Below are 19308 nucleotides of genomic sequence, written 5' to 3'. Positions count from 1 at the left end.
GTGTAACATCTGCTGCTGACTGGCTAAAAGTATATACTGGGCTGGAGAGATGGCTTAGCGGTTAAGCGCTTGCCTGTGAAGCCTAAGGACTCTGGTTCGAGGCTCAGTTCCCCAGGTCCCACCTTAGCCAGATGCACAAGTGGGCGCACGCATCTGGAGTTCGTTTGCAGAGGCTGGAAGCCCTGGCACGCCCATTCTCTCTCTCTCCCTCTATCTGTCTTTCTCTCTGTGTCTGTCGCTCTCAAATAAATAAATCAATTTAAAAAGTATTTAAAAATATTTTAAAAAAACCGAAAAAATAAAAGTATATTCTATGCTCATCAAACTGCCCAGTAAGCACTTATCGTAATGTCCATACCCACATATTAATGCCACTCTCATTTCTGGCTAGAGAACCTTCTCTTTTCAGATGGCAGTGACCTTGGGATGATTTAGAAGACACCATGGTCCTCAGAAAAAGTGACAGAGGAGTGCTCAGCACTGAAACATCTCTATCACACCTTCCAAGGCTCAGGATCCATCACGGAAGAGGTGGCAGAAAGAACATAAGAGCCAAAAGAAGGAAGGGCAGGGCTCCTTGCAACATGCTCCTCCAGACACAAAATGGACTAGATATCCATGACCTCACAGTGCCTGACACTATCTATACTAGACCATCATAACAGGAAGAAAAAATCATGACATCAAAATAAGAGACTAGCCGGGCCTGGTGGCACACGCCTTTAATCCCAGCACTAGGGAGGCAGAGGTAGGAGGATTGCCATGAGTTTGAAGTCACCCTGAGATTATATAGTAAATTCCAGGTCAGCCTGAGCTACAGTGAAACCCTTACCTTAAAAAAAAAAAAAAAAAAGGGAGAGAGAGAGAGAGAGAGAGAGAGAGACAGAGAGAGAGAGAGAGAGAGAGAGAGAGGGAGGGAGGGAGAGAGACTGGTTGAGAGGGGGAGGGGATATGATGGAGAGTGGAGTTTCAAAGTGGAAAGTTGGGGAGGGAGGGAATTACCATGGGATATTGTTCACAAGTCCAGCATGGTGGCTTACGCCTTTAATCCCAGCACTTGGGAGGCACACACACACATATACATACATACCAACCAACCAATCAGGTCCTTCCCTATACAACTAAGCCTAGTGATGAGACTTATTCTAATTGTATGTCTTATTTTTATAAACAGACCTGAAACACATACACAGGTCTCTTCTTTCCTGAAGAGAAATCTTTCCCTATGCGAGTGAGGGAGATTTACTCAGCCTCTCCTTTCTTTTGGCTTGAGTATTTTCCTGCTTTGCTTTACCTCTTAACTCTTTCTAGAATAAACCTCATAATTTAGCTTTAAAAAAATTCTCTCGCCAGGCATGGTGGCGCACGCCTTTAATCCCAGCACTCAGGAGGCAGAGGTAGGAGGATCCCCGTGAGTTCAAGGCCACCCTGAGACTCCATAGTGAATTCCAGGTCAGCCTCAGCCAGAGTGAGACCCTACCTTAAAAAAAAAAAAAAAAAATCTCTCATAGTTGGGTGTGGTGGCGCATGCCTTTAATCCCAGCACTCGGGAGGCAGAGATAGGTAGGAGGATAACCATGAGTTCAAGGCCACTCTGAGACTACATAGCGAATTCCAGGTCAGCCTGAGCTAAAGTGAGACCCTACCTCAAAAAAACAAAACAAAACAAAAAAATTTCACCTGCCCTTGCCTGACAATAGACATTCCTTTGGACTCATAAGACTGTCTTATTTATTATTCCTTTTTCAGACCCCCATATTCATGCCCAGGCCCGTGAAGAATAAAGGTGCAGACAAGGATAGGAATCTGAACAGACAGGCCTTGCTAGGTTTCCCTGCCCAGCCTACTTATATTAAATCATATCTCTTTATCCAGTCATATTTCTAACATGGTTGCTAATGCTATAATCATGCTTATGCAATACATCTCCCTGAGAACCCAGAAGGACAGTTTAGAGAATTTCTGGACAGCTGAAACTAAGTGCTTCCCTGAGTTCTATAAACTGCTTCAGCAAATTAATCCAAGTGGCAATTGTGAGAGTTCTGATTTATAGTTCTGGAAGCACAGGCAAAATACTCTGCGTTTTGCAACTGGCATCTGAAAGTGAGTAGGTGGCAATTTTGAGGATTGAGTCTTCAATGTGGGAGCTTCTGATGCCCCACCAGGTAGACAGTGTAGTGTCAGAACTATACTGAACTGACGGGCACCCAGCTGTTGTCTACTGCTGCAGAATTAACTGCTAATTAAGAGTGGGGCCAGGCCCTGCCTCAAGCTGATGTCAGAAATGGTTAGTGTTGAGGGTAAGTATAGGAGAAGATATTTAACTTCAGTGTTTTTTTCCATGTATGTACAGTGTGGTGTGTAGTATATGCACATGTATGTACCCTTGTGCTGCCTACTTGCTTGCGTGTGGTGGGGCCACTCTTGCCTGTGGTGGCTGGAATGCAATGTTGGGTGTTCCACTCCAATATCCTTCCACGTGGTCTTGTTATGAGCCTGAGTCTCTTTGTATACTAATTCTGAAGCATGAGGGACTCCAAAATTTTCAGGTCTCTGCCCCTCCTGCAGGACTGGGGTTAGTATGCATGACCACTTCCAACTGTTCATGTGGGATCTGGAGATTTGAATTTGGTAGTTCAGTCTCCCTCAGGCCCTCATACTACTTGTGTAGGAAGTGCACTTAACCACTAAGCCATCTTTCCAGCCCTAACTTCATTTTTTCTCCTTATTATCTTCAGAATGTTTACACAGGAATGTATGTGTCTATAAAATTAAAAGCAAACAGGTGTCAGGCATGGTGTCACACACCTTTAATCCCAGCACTAGGGAGGGGGAGGTAGGAAGATCACTGTGAGTTTGAGGCCACTCTGAGACTGCATAGTGAATTCCAGGTCAGCCTGGGCTAGAGTGAAGCCATACCTCCAAAGTAAATAAATAAATTAATTAATTAATAATAATAATAATTAGGGCTGGAGAAATGACTCAGCAGTGCATGCCTTCAATGCCTATGATACAGGTTCAATTCTGTAATACCCACGTAAAGCCAGATGCACAAAATGGCACATGTATCTGGAGTTCATTTGCAGTGGCTGGGGACCCTGACAGGCCCATTCTCTCTGTCTCTCTGCTTGCAAACAAATGTAAATGTAAAATTATTTTTCTTTGCTATTTTCTGTGCTTTCCAATTTTTAAATAATTACATAATTTATTTAATAGGGGAGAGTTATAAGGAGGCCATATTTTTCACGCTTAAGTTCTTTCTATGATGTTCAGCTATTCTAAGTGATACAATACTTATTTGAGCATGGAGCAAAATTCTTCAAATTGCCTACGACAGAGAAAGAAGTTTGTAGAGTCCTAGGCCAGCCCTCCAAACACAAGTTTGTCCCTACTCATAAAGGAACTCCCTAAGTACCTTTCTAGGCGTTCTGACACCAGGTAAGTCTGGTTTGCATCCATAATAAATGTCAGCTGGTTAATGAGGTCATCGGGTTGAATGAGACCTTCTAGTCGTCCCACTACAGTCATCCGCCGATCCTTCAGCATAATCATGGCCAGGAATGGATAGGTATTCTCTCGTAAAGCCTGTGAGACTGACAGAAAGAGCCAAGAGATCAAGGGCAGAACTTGGGGATGAAACAAATCAGCCACAGAACTTGATGGGCAGAGAAAAAAATGTCATCTTTTCTTTGCTTACCTTTTTTTCCCCTCCTAGTTTCTTACTGGTACATGTTTGTGCTCCTAAACTAGGTGCTTAATTAGAATAGGACAGGCTTTTCTGGTGGGGTGTGGTTGTTGCTGTATGCTAGGAAAGGTATACCTAATGGGAGGAACAGGATCTACCAAGAACCTTACTGTTGTGAAAGGTCTAAGTCAAAGGGAACAAGGAATCTACAAAGAAACTTGCTGTTGTGATGGGGTATAACTCAAACAGAGAAAGGCTGCAATTCTCATTCAGAGACCACTGGCACTGATTCCCAGCACCATATATATTATCATCTCTCTTTTCTTCCTCTCACCTAACCCTTTCTTACTTCATTTTCCCATGTTTTCTTTTCCTGCCCCTAACAAAGCATTTTCTGCTCCACATGCGATCACAAAGTTGGTCTGCTAACACTCAAAATTTTTCCACAATGCAGTCTCGTTTATGTTCTCCTGGTATGAGCAAATAAATTTTATAACCTGCAAAGAGTATTCTTAGTTTGTTATATTGGTCCCCAGCCCTATAAAAGCCATGTCACGATGGCAAAATGCAGGCTGTAAGAATTTGTCAGATTTTAAAAAACAATTAAGAGCCAAAATTAAGATTCTAGGATGCAAGAAAAACACCTATTCCACTTGAGGTTGCTGAGGAGAAGAAACAACTTCAAAATGACTTTTTCTTTTCTGTATACCTGTGTATCTTCAGATGATTGCTAAAAATATGTATCTCCAATTAAAAAATCATGCCAGAGTAAAAAACAAAAAAAAAAAGAAAGAAAAAATTAAAAAAGAAAAAAAACAAACAAAAAAAGAAAAAACAAAAAAACACGAAAAAACAAACAAACAAAAAAATCATGCCAGAATGAACTGAACTTTCTGAATCCTTATTAGTATCTAAGGTACTCAAACAATGCTTCTGGACTGGAGAAATGGCTTAGTGGCTCAGGCACTTGCCTGCAAAGCCAAAGGATCCCAGTTCGATTCTCCAGGACCCATGTAAGCCAGATGCACAAAGGGGTACATGCATCTGGAGTCCTTTTGCAGTGGCTAGAGGCCCTAGCATGCCCATTCTCTCTCTCTCCCCCTCATTCTTTCTCTCTCTCTCAAATATATAAATAAAATCTTTTTTTTTTTTTTTTTTTTTTTTTTAAAAAGAGAGGGCTGGAGAGATGGCTTAGTGGTTAAGTGCTTGCCTGTGAAGCGTAAGGACCCCGGTTTGAGGCTCGATTCCCCAGGACCCATGTTAGCCAGATGCACAAGGGGGAGCACATGTCTGGAGTTTGTTTGCAGTGGCTGGAGGCCTTGGCGCACCCATTCTCTCGCTGTCTCTTTCTCTCTCAGTCACTTTCAAATAAATAAAAATATTTAAAAAGAGAGAGAGAGAGAGAAAAGTCAGGCGTGGCGGTGCATGCCTTTAATCCCAGAACTCGGGAGGCAGAGGTAGGAGGACTGCCATGAGTTCAAGGCCACCCTGAGACTACATAATTAATTCCAGGTCAGCCTGGACCAGAGTGAGACCCTACCTCGAAAAAAAAAAAAAAAAAAAAAAAGAGAGAGAAAGAGAGAACAGCTGGGTGTGGTATTGCATGCTTGCATGCCTTTATCCAGCACTCGGGAGTCAGAGGTAGGATCACCATGAGTTCAAGGCCACTTCTGGCCAGGGATAACTTAAATAAATATAAAAGTCTCTGCAATGGTCAGCTAGAAAAAAATGGGCCTTAAAGTCCATAAGACCTGATCTTATTCCAAAACTTGCTAGGAGTATCATCACAGGCCCTTCAACTCTCAGGCAGAAGTGTTCCTAAATCACAAAGTACAAACAACAGAACCTTTGTCTCTCAGGACTGCTAACAAAAGTAAATGACAGCACACATCTTTTTTTTTTTTTTGTCTTTTTGAGGTAGGGTCTCATTGTAGCCCCAGTTGACCTGGAGCTCACTGTAGTCCCAGGGTGGCCTCAAACTCACAGTGATCCTCCTACCTCTGCCTCCCTCGTGCTGGGATTAAAGGTGTGTGCCACCATTCCTGGCTTGATGGCACTTGTGAGTTCCAGGTCAGCCTGGGCTAGAGTGAGACCTTACCTCAAGAACTAGCATTATGTCTGCCACATGACACTCACCTAAGGCATGGCATGGCTTTGTAGACTTTTACAAAGACATTCTGACAATCTCAGTGAGTGAGAAGAAATACAACTTACCCCTGTACCCCTCAGGTTTGTTTGTAGAACACGCCCAGAAGAGCATCCTACTGTTTATGAGTGAGATGACATCAGGGGCACAGAGTGTATTGCTGTGAATGGGATGAAAACAGCATAAGAACAACTTACCAAGTATAAGCTGTTAGCAGAAAGGGTCAGGAAAGAGAAAGAAAATTATGTAGGGGCTGGAGAGATGGCTTAGTGGTTAAGCGCTTGCCTGTGAAGCCTGAGGACCCGGTTCAAGGCTCGATTACACCAGGACCCACGTTAGCCAGATGCACAAGGGGGCGCACGCGTCTGGAGTTCGTTTGCAGTGGCTGGAAGCCCTGGCGTGCCCATTCTCCCCCCCACCCCCGTCACTCTCAAATAAATAAATAAAAATAAACAACAACAAAAAAAAAAAAAGAAAATGATTTATACACTTACCGACAAAACTCATCCGAGTCCTGGTGGTCGTCCCCATGAAGATAAACCAAAAGAAAGCGAAGCTCCCGCTTGGCATCGTTAAGTGCCTGAGACAGAAAGGAGATCACTGCTCACTACAAAGACCTGGAGCTAGGGTTTGGGAAAAGGGTCCAGGTGGATACAGTTACATAAGAAACATAAAAAGACAGAAGGGAAAAGGACAAGAAACCCAACTATTTCCTGTGCTTCTACCTTTCTCCCAGCATTTTTCTCCCTATAAAGTCCAAGCCAACAAGTTCTAATAAAAATTTTAGTGTTGTTAGGATGTAAACTGCAACAGGCACATGAGCACAGACAAATGGATACACATAAGTCACAGCAAAGCCAGCTTGCTCCCGTGATGTACGGGACGATAAAAGAGAATCTGACCACGTGAAAAGCCACTTTACAGCTACAAAATTATTGCTGATAAAAAAAAAAAAAATGCTGCAAAGATGAGCTTGATCCAGGCTAAATACCAAATAGGGATGAAGAACCAGGGCATCCCCCAAGGACACCCTAAGGGGAGATTCTTTAAGACAAAAGAAAATGCCCAAGCTTCTTGTAAGCTTGTATATTTTGTATACTTACACAGGGTGTATATGTGAGTCCCTTACACTCTAACGTTTCCTGAACGACCAATAATAGTCAACCCTCAAGATCACAGCAACGAGAGAAGGGTACCTGAGAGTTGCTTCTCTTCCTAATCCCTGCTGTCTGCAGCATAGTGTTTGGTGCCTTAATGCTACATAGTAGGTATGTGTGTGACATTTGCTGAGTGGGATGGCAGCAACCAGCAAGAAGACTGACCAAGAAAAAGCAGATGTAAGAAAAACAAAGCAGAAGCAAGGCTATTATCTTTTTCTTTCTTCTAGATAAAATTCATGAATCCTGGAAGATCCAGAATAGAACCTTTTAACCATGTCAACAAGCTAATTCTGCCCCACCCCCTCTGGCAAACTGTATGCCTAACACCCAATGAACTTTTCTTCCCCTAAGGTGACAGTGGCTTGTTGAATGAAATGAGCCACCTTGAGCGTATGGTCTATACATTCAATTCTGTAAGGGATCAAAATGGATTTAGGCCTGGGATAGAGTCAAACCCTACCTCAAAAAACCAAAAACAAACCAACAAAAAAAGGAAGGAAGGAAGGAAGGAAGGAAGGAAGGAAGGAAGGAGGAAGGGAAGGAGGGAGGGAGGGAGGGGATTCATTCAGGCTTGGCCTTCAAAGCTGTGTACAGTCTGATAAGAGGAGGATGTGAAATCAATATAGATCTAAAAACAAAGTGATTGAAATACAAAGGAAAGAGCAATACTTTAGATGGCAGGATATGATACAGGAAAGGTTAGCAAAGGGGTGTGACATGAGATGCTTGAAACATGGGCAAGATCCCCATCAGCCATAGGAGAAGAAGGAGCTCCAGGCACAGGGAGGAATGGCAACAGCAAAGGCTCTGCTACATAAGTATCTGGGGAAGGGTAGGGTTGGAACCTAGGGCAAAAGGAGACAGTTGTATAGAAAAAGACCTCCAAAGAAGGTTGGGATTAGATCAAGGATGACCCACGTAAGAAGATTCTCCATTCTCTTTCCTTTCTTGTAGTGGATGAAGAGCTCAGTCTATGAGTTAAGAACAGCATGAGATGAGCAGGTCCAGGCTGAGCTCCCCTTTGAGGACAGAATCATATTGGCAAGTTGGCAATGATTTGGTTTGTGGCACTGACCTGGCTGTACGTTCCCTGGTAGAAGACAGGGTGTGCCCTCCCATATTTCTCTTCAAAAGAGTGCATAAATGAAACAATGTCCCCAACAGGGTCTGTGACCCGGCTGCGAGGGTCAGGCCGTATGAAACGCAGAGCAAACCTGGGGAGGAAGGAATAAATATCATGTGAATTGGCTTGTGGAGTGCATATGGAGTGGGCCAGTTTGTACAGGTTCTTCTCAGAGCCAAAGGCTAGGCAGCACAGGGGAGTGAGTGGCCAGGGAGGAACCATCAAACCTGAGAGTGCAGGCAGGTCCAAAGGGGCTTAAGCTGCAGGGACTGTTCCACTGCCTGCTCAAGAATGCAAACTACCAGAATTTCAAATTCCACATGGGTCTAATACATCCTGAGGCTTTCTATGGAAACAGAGGCCTTTGAGGGCTATAATACAAGATCATGATCTCAAAATTGTCTCATTGAGCAGCCACTAGCCACTTGTGCATTCTTTTACATATGCTTGAAAATGCAATGCCTCAGCCACGCCTGCACATTCCAAGTGCTCCACAGCTGCACGTGGTCAGTAACCCCCATCCTCAGCAGTCTCACTGGACACACACCTCTTCCTGTTTGCTTTACTTGCCTTTCCTGTCCTTGTTGTCGTCCACCGATTTTCAATTTCAATTTTTTAAATTAATTTATGTAGTCTCAGGCTGGCCTTGAACTCAGTGATCCTCCTAGTTCTGCTTCCCGAGTGCTGGGATTTAAGGCATATGCCACTACAACTGGCAAATTTAAAATTTTTAGTTTATATTTCTGAGCTATTCAAATTATGGAAACTTTAAACCTGAACTTGTAGTTAAAATTTATTTGCTCTTCCAAGGGACAAGTAAATTTTGCTTAAAGGTTTACAGCCAATGACCCCCATGGAGCTGGTCCAGATTTGGAGCCCTGGAAGCTACTGCACAGCTTAAGGGTATACTGTACCACAGTTCTGTTCCTTCAGAGCTCACCCTATCATGTTTAAACACCTTCTCTTTATGCTTTGGGTTTCTATACATAGCAATGGGGCAGAGGCTAACATCTACATTTAACATAACAAGAAGCCTTGATGATATAGCTGAGTTAAAATTAGTGAAACATGCCATACATATTTTCCCACGGAAAGCAAACAATATTCATTTACTTAGAATATTCAGGGCTGGAGAGATAGGTTAGCAGATAAGGCGTGTGGTTTGCCTGTAAAGCCTAAAGACTCATGTTCGACTTTCCAGGGTCCACATAAGCCAGACGCACAGTGATGCAAGCACGCAAGGCTGCACATGCGCACAAAGGGGTGCACACATCTGAAGTTCAATAGCAGTGGCAGAGGCCCTGCGCACCAGTTCTCTCTCTCACATAAAAAGGCCAGTCTTGGGCTGGAGAGATGGCTTAGTGGTTAAACGCTTGCCTGTGAAGCCTAAGGACCCTGGTTCAAGGCTCGGTTCCCCAGGTCCCACGTTAGCCAGATGCACAAGGGGGCGCACGCGTCTGGAGTTCGTTTGCAGTGGCTGGAGGCCCTGGCACGCCCATTCTCTCTCTCTCTCTCTCTCTATCTGCCTCTTTCTCTCTCTGTCTGTCGCTCTCAAATAAATAAATAAATAAAATTTAAAAAAAAAAAAAAAAAGGCCAGTCTTGGGCTGGAGAGATGCCTTAGCGGTTAAGGCACATGCCTGCAAAGCCTAAGGACCCAGGTTTGATTCTCCAGGTCCCAAGTAAGCCAGATGCACATGGTGACACTTGCGTCTGGAGTTCATCTGCAGTGGCTAGAGGCCCTGGCGTGCCCATTCTCTCTCTCTCTCTCTCTCTCTCTCTCTCTCTCTCTCTCTCTGTGTGTGTGTGTGTGTGTCTCTCTAATAAATAAATAAATATTTAAAATTTTTTAAAAATGCCAGTCTCAGAGGTAGGAGGATTGTCATGAGTTTAAGGCTACCCTGAGACTATACAGGTCAGCCTGAACTACAGTGAGACCCTACCTCAAAGAATCAAAAACTAAATAAATAATTAAATAATATGAACAATTAGTTTATCTCTAGGCTGGAGGTATAGCTCAGTAGAGTGCATACTTAACTATGCTTGAGACCCTTTAGGTTTAATACTAGAACCTCTACCTCCCCACAAAAAAAAAAAAAAAAAAAAAAAAATCTCGGCATGGTAGTGCCTACCTATTAATCCCAGCACTCAGGAGGCAGTAGCAGAAGAAGCCAACCTGGTCTACACAGCAAGTTTCAGACCAACCAGGGTTACATAATGAGACCCTGTCTAAATAAATACATGCATACTTTAAAAGAACAAATACTAATAAAGCAATGAACAATATTTACTCAAAACTTTTTAGTTCCTGATTATTTTACTATTGTATGTTCTTAAAGTTATTTTGTTTATTGTATCTATGTGGTAGACAAACTGTCTAAGCCAAGCACAGTAGGTGTATGCCTTTGATCTCAGGTCTTGGGAGTGTGAGTTAGGAGGATGACCCTGAGTTCAAGAACAGCCTGGAGCTACAGAGTTCCAGGTCAACCTGGGCTAGAATGAGGCTCTGCCTTGTGGGGGGGAGACATGTCTAATGTACATTTCTTCTACACTTATTTGAAATAAATACTGGAGGGAATGTTTACATTTTAGAAATTTGCAAATTAGTTTTTGTTAATTGTTTAGATATAAGAAAATGAGGAGGTGGGCTTTATGGTGCCTTTAATCCCAGCACACTCAGGAGGCAGAGGTAGGAGGATTACAGTGAGTTTGAGGCCACCCTGAAACAACAGAATGAATTCCAGGTCAGCATGAGCTACAGTGAGATTCTACCTCAAAAAAAAAAAAGAAAAAAAAATCAGTCTGCTGGGATTGCCCCCCCCCCACAAAAAAAATTTCGGTACAGAAAAGGTGACTAAATTCTGACACTTTCCTTAGCAAATCTTAAGCCTATTCCTGTTTTTTTTTTTTTTTCTTTTTTTTGGTTTCTTGAGGTAGGGTCTCACTCTAGCCCAGGCTGACTTGGAATTCACTATGTAGTTTCAAGGTAGCCTCGAACTCAAGACAATCCTCCTACCTCTGCCTCCAGAGTATTGGGATTAAAGGTGTGCACCACCATGCCTGGCTTAAGCCTATTCTTTTTTTATTTTTCTTTTTTTGTTATTTTTTGAGAGAGAAAGAGGTAGAGGCTGAGAGAGGAAAATGGGGCACCAGGGCCTCCAGCCACTGCAAACAAACTCCAGATGCATGTGCCACCTTGTGCATCTGGCTTTATGTGGGTCCTAGGGCATTGAACCAAGGTACTTTGGCTTTGCCTTAACTGCTAAGCCATGGCCTTAAACCTATTCTTATTCACAAATTCCCCACATGTATACAATTACACTTAGAATTTTTCCTGAGTAATCTGAGAGGATCAAATTTGTTCCAGTTTATAGCTAGGCCTAAGTTTCAGTTTCCCGGAGAGGCAGGCAAGATTTCTGGGGGAAAAAACACAAAGGACATGCCCAAGGTGGTGGGGCTTTGGGGGCTGAGTCAAATTTCTAGAAACATGCCCTTTCCCAACCCTTCATGCCTTCTGCCCCAACCAATCAGAAATGTACAATTGTAACTGCTGCTTACCTAGACAATCATTTTAAAAGATTACCTAACCCACCTAAAATTCCCCTAGTTATGCTTAAAAGGGGCCTGCATCACCATTTTGTATGAATGGTTGACCCCCACATGCTGGCTGATTCTGTAGAATAAACACTCTTTGTTTTTACATACTATTTGAGTCTGGGGTCTTTCTTCAGCGATTCTTGGACCCTTACAAATCAAACCCAATTCACTGACACAAACATTCAAAGGAAATTAAAAATATAAAATTTAGGAAGCTGTGTGTATGAGACAGCAATCAGAATTCTTCAGAAGATTGGCATTTTGACTGTTTTCTCTGAAATTGATTAGGATCATTTCTTTTTTAAAAAAATGTTTTTACTGGGCTGGAGAGATGGCTTAGCAATTGGGGCACTTGTCTGCAAAGCCAAAGGACCCAGATTTGACTCCCCATGACCCACGTAAGCCAGATGCACAAGGGGGCACATGCATCTGGAGTTCATTTACAGTGCCTGGAGGCCCTGGCACACCCATATTCATTATCATTCCCCCCTCCCCCTCTCCCCCCCCTCTCTACTTGGCTATTTCTGTATCTTTCTCTCAAATAAATAAAAATAAAATAAAATGTTTTGATTGGGCTTAGCGGTTAAGACATTTGCCTGTGAAGCCTAAGGACCCAGATTCAATTCCCCAGTACCCACGTAAGCCAGATGCATATGTGTCTGGAGTTCGTTTCCAGTGGCTAGAGGCCCTAGCATGCCCATTCTATCTGCCTCTCTCTCACTCACTCAAATAATATTTAAAAAATGTTTCTATTTATTTGAGAGAGTATGCATGGGTGTGCCAGGGCTTTATAGCAAATGAACTTTAGACGCACGTACCACTTTGTGCATCTGGCTTTATATGGGCACTGGGGAGCTCAACTTGGGCTGCCAGGCTTTGCAAGCAAGTGTCTTTAACCTCTAAGCCATCTCCCCAACCTTAGGATTAAAGTGTTAAAAAAGAATGGATGCCGGGTATGGTGACATATGCCTTTAATACAGTGCTTGGGAGGCAGAGGTAGGAGGACTACTATGAGTTCAAGGCCACCCTGAGACTACATAGTGAATTCCAGGTCAGCCTGGGCTAGAGTGAGACCCTATCTCGAAAAACAAAAAAAAAGAGAAAGAAAAACATTTCTCCCAGGCTGACCTAAAACTCACTCTGCAGCCCAGGATGGCCTTTAAGTCATGGCAATCTCCCTAGCTCAGCCGCAAGTTCTGGGATTAAAACCACACCTGGCTTGTATTCAAATTTTAGAGATGGGTAAAGGCTTTAATATTTTTGGTTCTCATTATAAAACATTCCCACAGCCAATACAACTTAAGAAAGATATATCAACTCAGTTTTCGTTATGAGTTTAAGGGTTTATGTCCCCATTGCTAAGTAAAAAATGGACAGAAACTAAACAGGTAACTGGTAGCCGTTATGAACTTTACTAAAGAAAGGAAGTCATAAGCAAGACCAAGGGGAAGTTATCATCTTATCCCTGGATTTCTGCCGCTTAGGGAAAGGCTATCTCACATTTGGAGGTGGGATAGACTTGTATACATTACATTTCCAGGTCCATCTCCTGGCCCGTGTTCCCATAGGCTTCTTCTTCTTCTTCTTTTTTTTTTTTCTTTCTTTCTTTTGTTGGGAAGAGCACGGACAGTGTCTTGCTGTAGCCTAGACTTGGCCGTGAACTCACCATGTAGCCCACGTAGGCTCCAAACTCAAAATTCTCCTACCTTATCCTCCACAGTGACGGGATTACAAATGCATGCTACCATGCCCAGCTTCCCATAAACATTTCACTTCCTCATAAAGCCTAGGTATGGCTCTGGACCATATTGCTTACTGAGCCTGATCAGCCACTCTGCATTGCCTACCCTTGGACACTGCAGGTTCCAATGATGAGCTCTTTGAATGGTACAAAAAGCTACAAGGTAAAGGTACAAGGCAAATGAGTGTATATTTGAAAGTGCTCTGGTATCAGCAACCTAGGGATCGACAGGACAGAGGGCAATGTACAGAACACTGTCTACAGAGATGCCAACTACAGGAACCTATGGCAAAGTGGAACAAGGTAGTCTATTGGGATTGTCAGTAGTCAGAGAAGTAGTTTAGGGCAAAAGTTCCAAGGACTATGAAGTTAGGAGACAATGGTAGTTACAAAGGAAAGGGTATGGTGATTAACTAGGAAATAGAGAGGTGACAAACATGGTGGGGGAGGGGAAAGACCAATAAACCAGGCAGATTGATTGGATTCTTGTAAACATTGGGCAAGACAAAAGTTGTTCCAGTCTCAAGCGCCTGCCACCATGCAGCAACTGAGGATACTTGTACTAAAGTAAAGACAGCTCAGGAAGAATATTCATCTAACAAGAAACTGATAAGTCAAAATTGAGAATAAAACTTATTCTGGCTGAAATTTCAGCTTCAAAGACTACTCTATGGCTATTAGTGCATAAATACAGAGGTACATACCTAAATATATCAAGTATCGTGTAATAGGTAAACCGGAATGGAAGCATTATCAAGTAATAACCCCATCCGAGCAGCCCCTGAAATTCCAAAAACAAAGTTAGAGACCCCATCTTCTCAATGTCCAACAGTTCAAAAAATAGCTAGTCCAGATATCCAAGCCTGTTTTACCTTCTTTTTTTTTTTTTTTTTTTTGGTCCTTTCCTGTGATTTCTCCCTCTGTGATACAGTTCCCTCTCTCTGGCTGACTCATCCTTAAATGTTACTGCCTTTAATCTCACTTTAACTAATACAACCATTTTTCTTTTTTTCCACATTATTTTTGTCTTATATCACCTTAACACTTTACAACATGTTTTGTTTTTCAAGGTAGGGTCTCACTCTAGCCCAGGCTGACCTGGAATTCACTATGTAGTATCAGGGTGGCCTTGAACTCACAAGGATCCTCCTACCTCTGCTTCCCCAGTGCTAAGATTAAACGCATGTGCCAGCACATCTGACCTCTATTACAACTTCTTAAATTCACTGTCAAGTTCAATTGCACACCCCTCCCAAATAAATATTCATTCTTTCCTCCAAAATACAGTACAAAGAATAGCAAAAACGATAACCATGATTAGCTTGGGCTTTCCCCTCCCCTCCACAGTAGGGTCTCACTCTAGACCAAGCTGACCTGGAACTCACTCTGGAGTCCCAGGTTGGCCTTGAACTCAGAGATCATCCTACCTCTGCCTCCCAAGTGCTGAGAATAAAGGTGTAAACCACCATGCCCAGCCAGCTTGGGCATTTGTATATAAGCTACAATTAAATTACTACAGTGACAAAACCTCAAATAGCTAATCTTAGAGATAACACCAATTATTAGCAATATTTTTACTGTTTTTATATACAAACAGGGTTCCTGAGTTTACAAAACATTGCTTCATGCCCACTGTGTGCTAACTTGAGACCCTAAGCTCTAAAGCTGCATCTCTGAAATTAGGTCTCAAATATCAAGTGAAATTCTAAGCAAGCTGAGGAAATACTGAGCACATAGGAAACTACTACTCCTAGGGTCATTATTGCTTTAGGAAACTGTACTGTAGTCCAGGCTGCCTCCAGGCTGGAAGTTCAGGCAGACCCCATGACCAGCAGAATCTGGATCTTCTACTTCAGAATACCCCCAACCCACAGTAGTCCTCCCACTTTATCTGAAGTTTCACTTTCTCCAGTTTCAGTTACCTACAGACAACTGAGCGTTGAAACCACTAAATGAAAACTAGAAACAATTTACATTAGCTGGGCATGATGGTGCATGCTTTTAATCCCAGCATTTGGAAGGCAGAGAGGTAAGAGGATCACTGTGAGTTCAAGGTAACCTGGGACTACAGAGTGAGTTCTAGGTCAGCCTGGGCTAGAGTGAGATCCTACCTCACCACACCCCTCAAAAAATTACAAATTAAACTCCAAGCTGCTTTTTCAGTAGTGTGAGGAAATTTTGTAAGAGACTGTTCCATCCTGTTCAGGATATGACTCACCCCTTTGCCCAGCATTCTGTACATGCTACCTGCCCATTACTCACTTAGGGGCATCTTGGGGTAGCAGAGCTACACTGTCAAGGCACTGGAGCGCTTGTGTCCAAGTAACCCTTGTTTGACTTGGTAAGGAACCCAAAGCACTAAAGCTCTGAGGCTGGGGTTCAGAGAGTTGAAGGGAAATCACACAGTGCTCCCTTTAAGTGAGAAGGTGAAAATTCTCAACCTAAACAAAGAAACAGATCACATGTGAAGGTGGCTAAGATCTATGGCAATAAAACCAAGAAATAATAAAAGAAAGAAATCTGTACTAGTTTTAACTAGTGTGCCTTGAACTGAAAGTTATAGTGAGTGCTTAGCTGAGATGGAAGCAGTATTAATTTTAAGGTTCAATAGTATTGGCTGTTCCAAGCATCACCTGGGGAAGGGGTGTCTTGGAATGTATCCCCTAAAAATAAGGGTGTAGTTAAGCTCTATATTTACTTATCTATTTGGAGACCCAGTGTCACTACTGCTTCCCAAGTTAGCCTCAAACTCATGATTCTCCTCCCTCCACACTATTTTTTGTCTGCTTTTCTTTTTTCTGGTTTTTTGAGATAGGGTTCTAAGTGCCCAACCACATCTGGCCTACACTCCATTTTTTTTTCTTTTGTTCAAGGTAGGGTCTCTCTCCAGCCCAGGCTGACCTATAATTCACTATGTAGTCTCAGGGTGGCCTCATATTCACGGTGATCTTCCTACCTCTGCCTCCAGAGTGCTGGGACTAAAGGTGTGCGCCACCACACACAGCTCTAAACTTCACTTTAGAGTCATTAAGTACTTTATAAAAAGTGTGATGATGATTGGGCTGGAGAGATGGCTTAGTGGTTAAGGCCTTTGCCTGCAAAGACAAAGGACTTCGGTTTGATTCCCCAGGACCCACGTAAGCCAGATGCACAAGGGGGCATATGCGTCTGGAATTTGTGGCAGGAGACCCTGGTATGCCCATTCTCTCTCAAATAAATAAATAAAGATTTTTGTTTTTGTGTTTTTTTTTTTTTTTTTTTTTTTGGTTTCTCGAGGTAGGGTCTCACTCTAGTCCAGGCTGACCTGGAATTTACTATGTAGTTTCAGGGTGGCCTTGAACTCATGGTAATCCTCCTACCTCTGCCTCCCAAGTGCCGGGATTAAAGGCGTACACCACCATGGCTGGCTTAAGTTGTTTTTTTCTTTTTTGGTTTTTTGAGGTAGGGTCTTACTCCAGCCCAGGCTGACCTGGAATTCACTATGGAGTCTCAGGGTGGCCTCGAACTCACAGCAATCCTCCTACCTCTGCCTCCTGAGTGCTGGGATTAAAGGTGTATGCCACCATGCCCAGCAGTTGTTTGTTTTTTTTTAAGTATGATGATAGAATATTTTTTAACTGCTCCAGGGTTAAATGCTGTCCTTCCTTTTAAAAATTCTTTTTGGTTTTTCAAGGTAGGGTCTCACTGTAGCCCAGACTGACCTAGATCTCACTCTGTAGTCCCAGGTTGGCCTTGAACTCACAGCAATCCTCCTACCAATGCCTTTCCTGAGCTGGGATTAAATAAAGGCGTGCACAGGGCTAGAGGGATGGCTTAGCGGTTAAAGCATTTGCCTGCAAAGCCAAAGGACCCAGGTTCAATTACCCAGGACCCATGTTAGCCAGATGCACAAGGGGGCACACATGGAGTTCATTTGCAGCAGCCGGAGGCCCAGCCAACCCTTCTCCCTCCCTCCCTCCCTCCCTCCCTCCCTCCCTCCCTTCCTCTCTCCCCCCCTCTCTCTCTCTCTTTCTCAAATAAATAAATAAAATAATAAAATAAAGGCATGTACCACCACACCTGGCTTCTTTGATTTTAAGTGCATATGTAAGAGGTGAGTGTAACTACCCAAGGATAGGAAAGAAAAACTATAAGAAATTCTTTGGGGTTCATTATTGGTATGCACATCTTGCTTCCCTAACTAGACTGTGAGAAAACAAATTATAAATGGGGGTACTGAGACAAAAAGGTCAAGAATTTGATGCCAGCATGGGGGACATAATAGGAGAGCAGGGGAAGTGACATTGCAAGCCAGTTTGAACTAGAGTGACGTAACAAGAAACCAAAGAGGTGGGGAATAGGGCTCAGCTGGCAAAGCGCTGGCTTAGCTTGCATGAAGTCCTGAGTCCATCTTCAGCACTGCATCAACCAGGTGTGCTAGTACATGCTTATAATCCCAGACTCAGAAAGGGGAGGCAGGAAGATCAGAAGTCAAGGTCCTTCTTGGCTACAAAGGAAATTTGAGGCCAGCCTGGGTTACATGAGGACACCCTGTCCCAAAACAAGAAACTAACAACAACAACAAAAATAACAACAAAACAAAAAAACAAGGGATGGAGAGATGGCGCCGCGGTTATGGTATCTGCCTATAAAACCTAACGACTCGAGTTTGATTCCCCAGTACCCATGTAAAACCAGATGCACAAAGTGGCACATGTATTTGAAGTCCCTTTGCAACAGCTAGAGGCCCTGGTGTGCCCATTCTCATTCCCCTTCTTTCTCTCTCTCCTTGCAAATAAACAAATTAAAAAAAAAAAAAAAACACGGTGGGGGACTAGAGATGACTCAGCTGTTAAGGCGCTTGCCTGAAAAACCCAAGGACCAGGGTTCGATTTCACATAAAGCCAGATGCACAGATGGCGTATGCATCTGGAGTCAGTATGCAGAGGCTAGAGGTCCTGGTGCATTTTCTCTTTCTCTCTCTCTCTTTTTAATCTACCTCTTTCTCTCTCTCTCAAATAAATAATGTTAAAATGCAATTAAAATATAAGAGTGGGAGCTCTATTAAACCCATGGCACTTTTAGAAATGTGAATTAACCTACTTAGGTACTCCAAAATCACTTTCCAAATAATTAACAAAGAACAGAAAAACTAGATGGTTTCTTTTTACAATACATTAAGAAATCAAGGGGGGATTATCATGGTTTATTGTCTACTATTATGGAAGTTGTCAATAATAATAAAAATCAAAATAAGGGCTGGAGAGATGGTTTAGCGGTTGAGGAGCTTGTTTGCAAAGTCAAAGGACCTCGGTTGGATTCCCCAGGATTACGTAACACAGATGCATAAGGTGGCACATGCATTTAGAGTTTGTTTGCAGTAGCTGGAAGCCCTGGTGTGCCCATTCCCTTTATTGCTGTCTTTCTCTTTCTCTTATTCTCTCTCTCCCTCAAATAAAAAAATTTAAAAAAGATAAACAGGCCTACTGGGTATAACAACCCTGTTCCCTTAAATTTTTTTTTTTAGGGCTGGAGAAATGGCTTAGTGGTTAAGTGCTTGCCTGTGAAGCCTAAGGACCCTGGTTTGAGGCTCAGTTCCCCAAGACCCACGTTAGCCACATGCACAAAGGGGTGCAAGCGTCTGGAGTTCGTTTGCAGTGGCTGGAGGCCCTGGCACACCCATTCTCTCTCTCTCTTTCTCTCTCTGCCTCTTTTTTCTATGTCTGTCACTCTCAAATATAAATAAATAAATAAATAATTTATTTAAAAAAAAATTTTTAGCCAGGTGTGGTGGTGAACGCCTTTAATCCCAGCACTTGGGAGGCAGAGGTAGGAGATCACCGTGAGTTCGAGGCCTCCCTGAGAATACATAGTGAAT

At 43.0% G+C, this 19308-nt stretch overlaps 1 protein-coding gene across 2 annotated transcripts in view; it reads right to left on the bottom strand.

Moving 5' to 3' along the window:
* Faf2 (Fas associated factor family member 2) overlaps positions 1–19308 on the bottom strand; it is a 65485-nt gene that overhangs the window by 14339 nt on the left and 31838 nt on the right. The window contains exons 4-8 of one of the 2 annotated variants that reach the window (XM_045152744.1): positions 14156–14232; positions 8067–8205; positions 6326–6411; positions 5900–5991; positions 3416–3593 (exon numbers count right to left, since the gene is read on the bottom strand). In XM_045152744.1, coding sequence (XP_045008679.1) covers positions 3416–3593; positions 5900–5991; positions 6326–6411; positions 8067–8205; positions 14156–14232 — 572 coding nt within the window. The remainder of the gene's footprint in view (positions 1–3415; positions 3594–5899; positions 5992–6325; positions 6412–8066; positions 8206–14155; positions 14233–19308) is intronic. The other variant, XM_045152745.1, reaches the window with a different exon arrangement.

The sequence above is a fragment of the Jaculus jaculus genome, chromosome 6 (assembly GCF_020740685.1).
Source record: "Jaculus jaculus isolate mJacJac1 chromosome 6, mJacJac1.mat.Y.cur, whole genome shotgun sequence".
In the NCBI taxonomy this organism is placed as follows: Eukaryota; Metazoa; Chordata; class Mammalia; order Rodentia; family Dipodidae; genus Jaculus; species Jaculus jaculus.
Note: the sequence above shows the minus strand (reverse complement) of the source record. Positions and strands in the feature narration are given on the sequence as shown.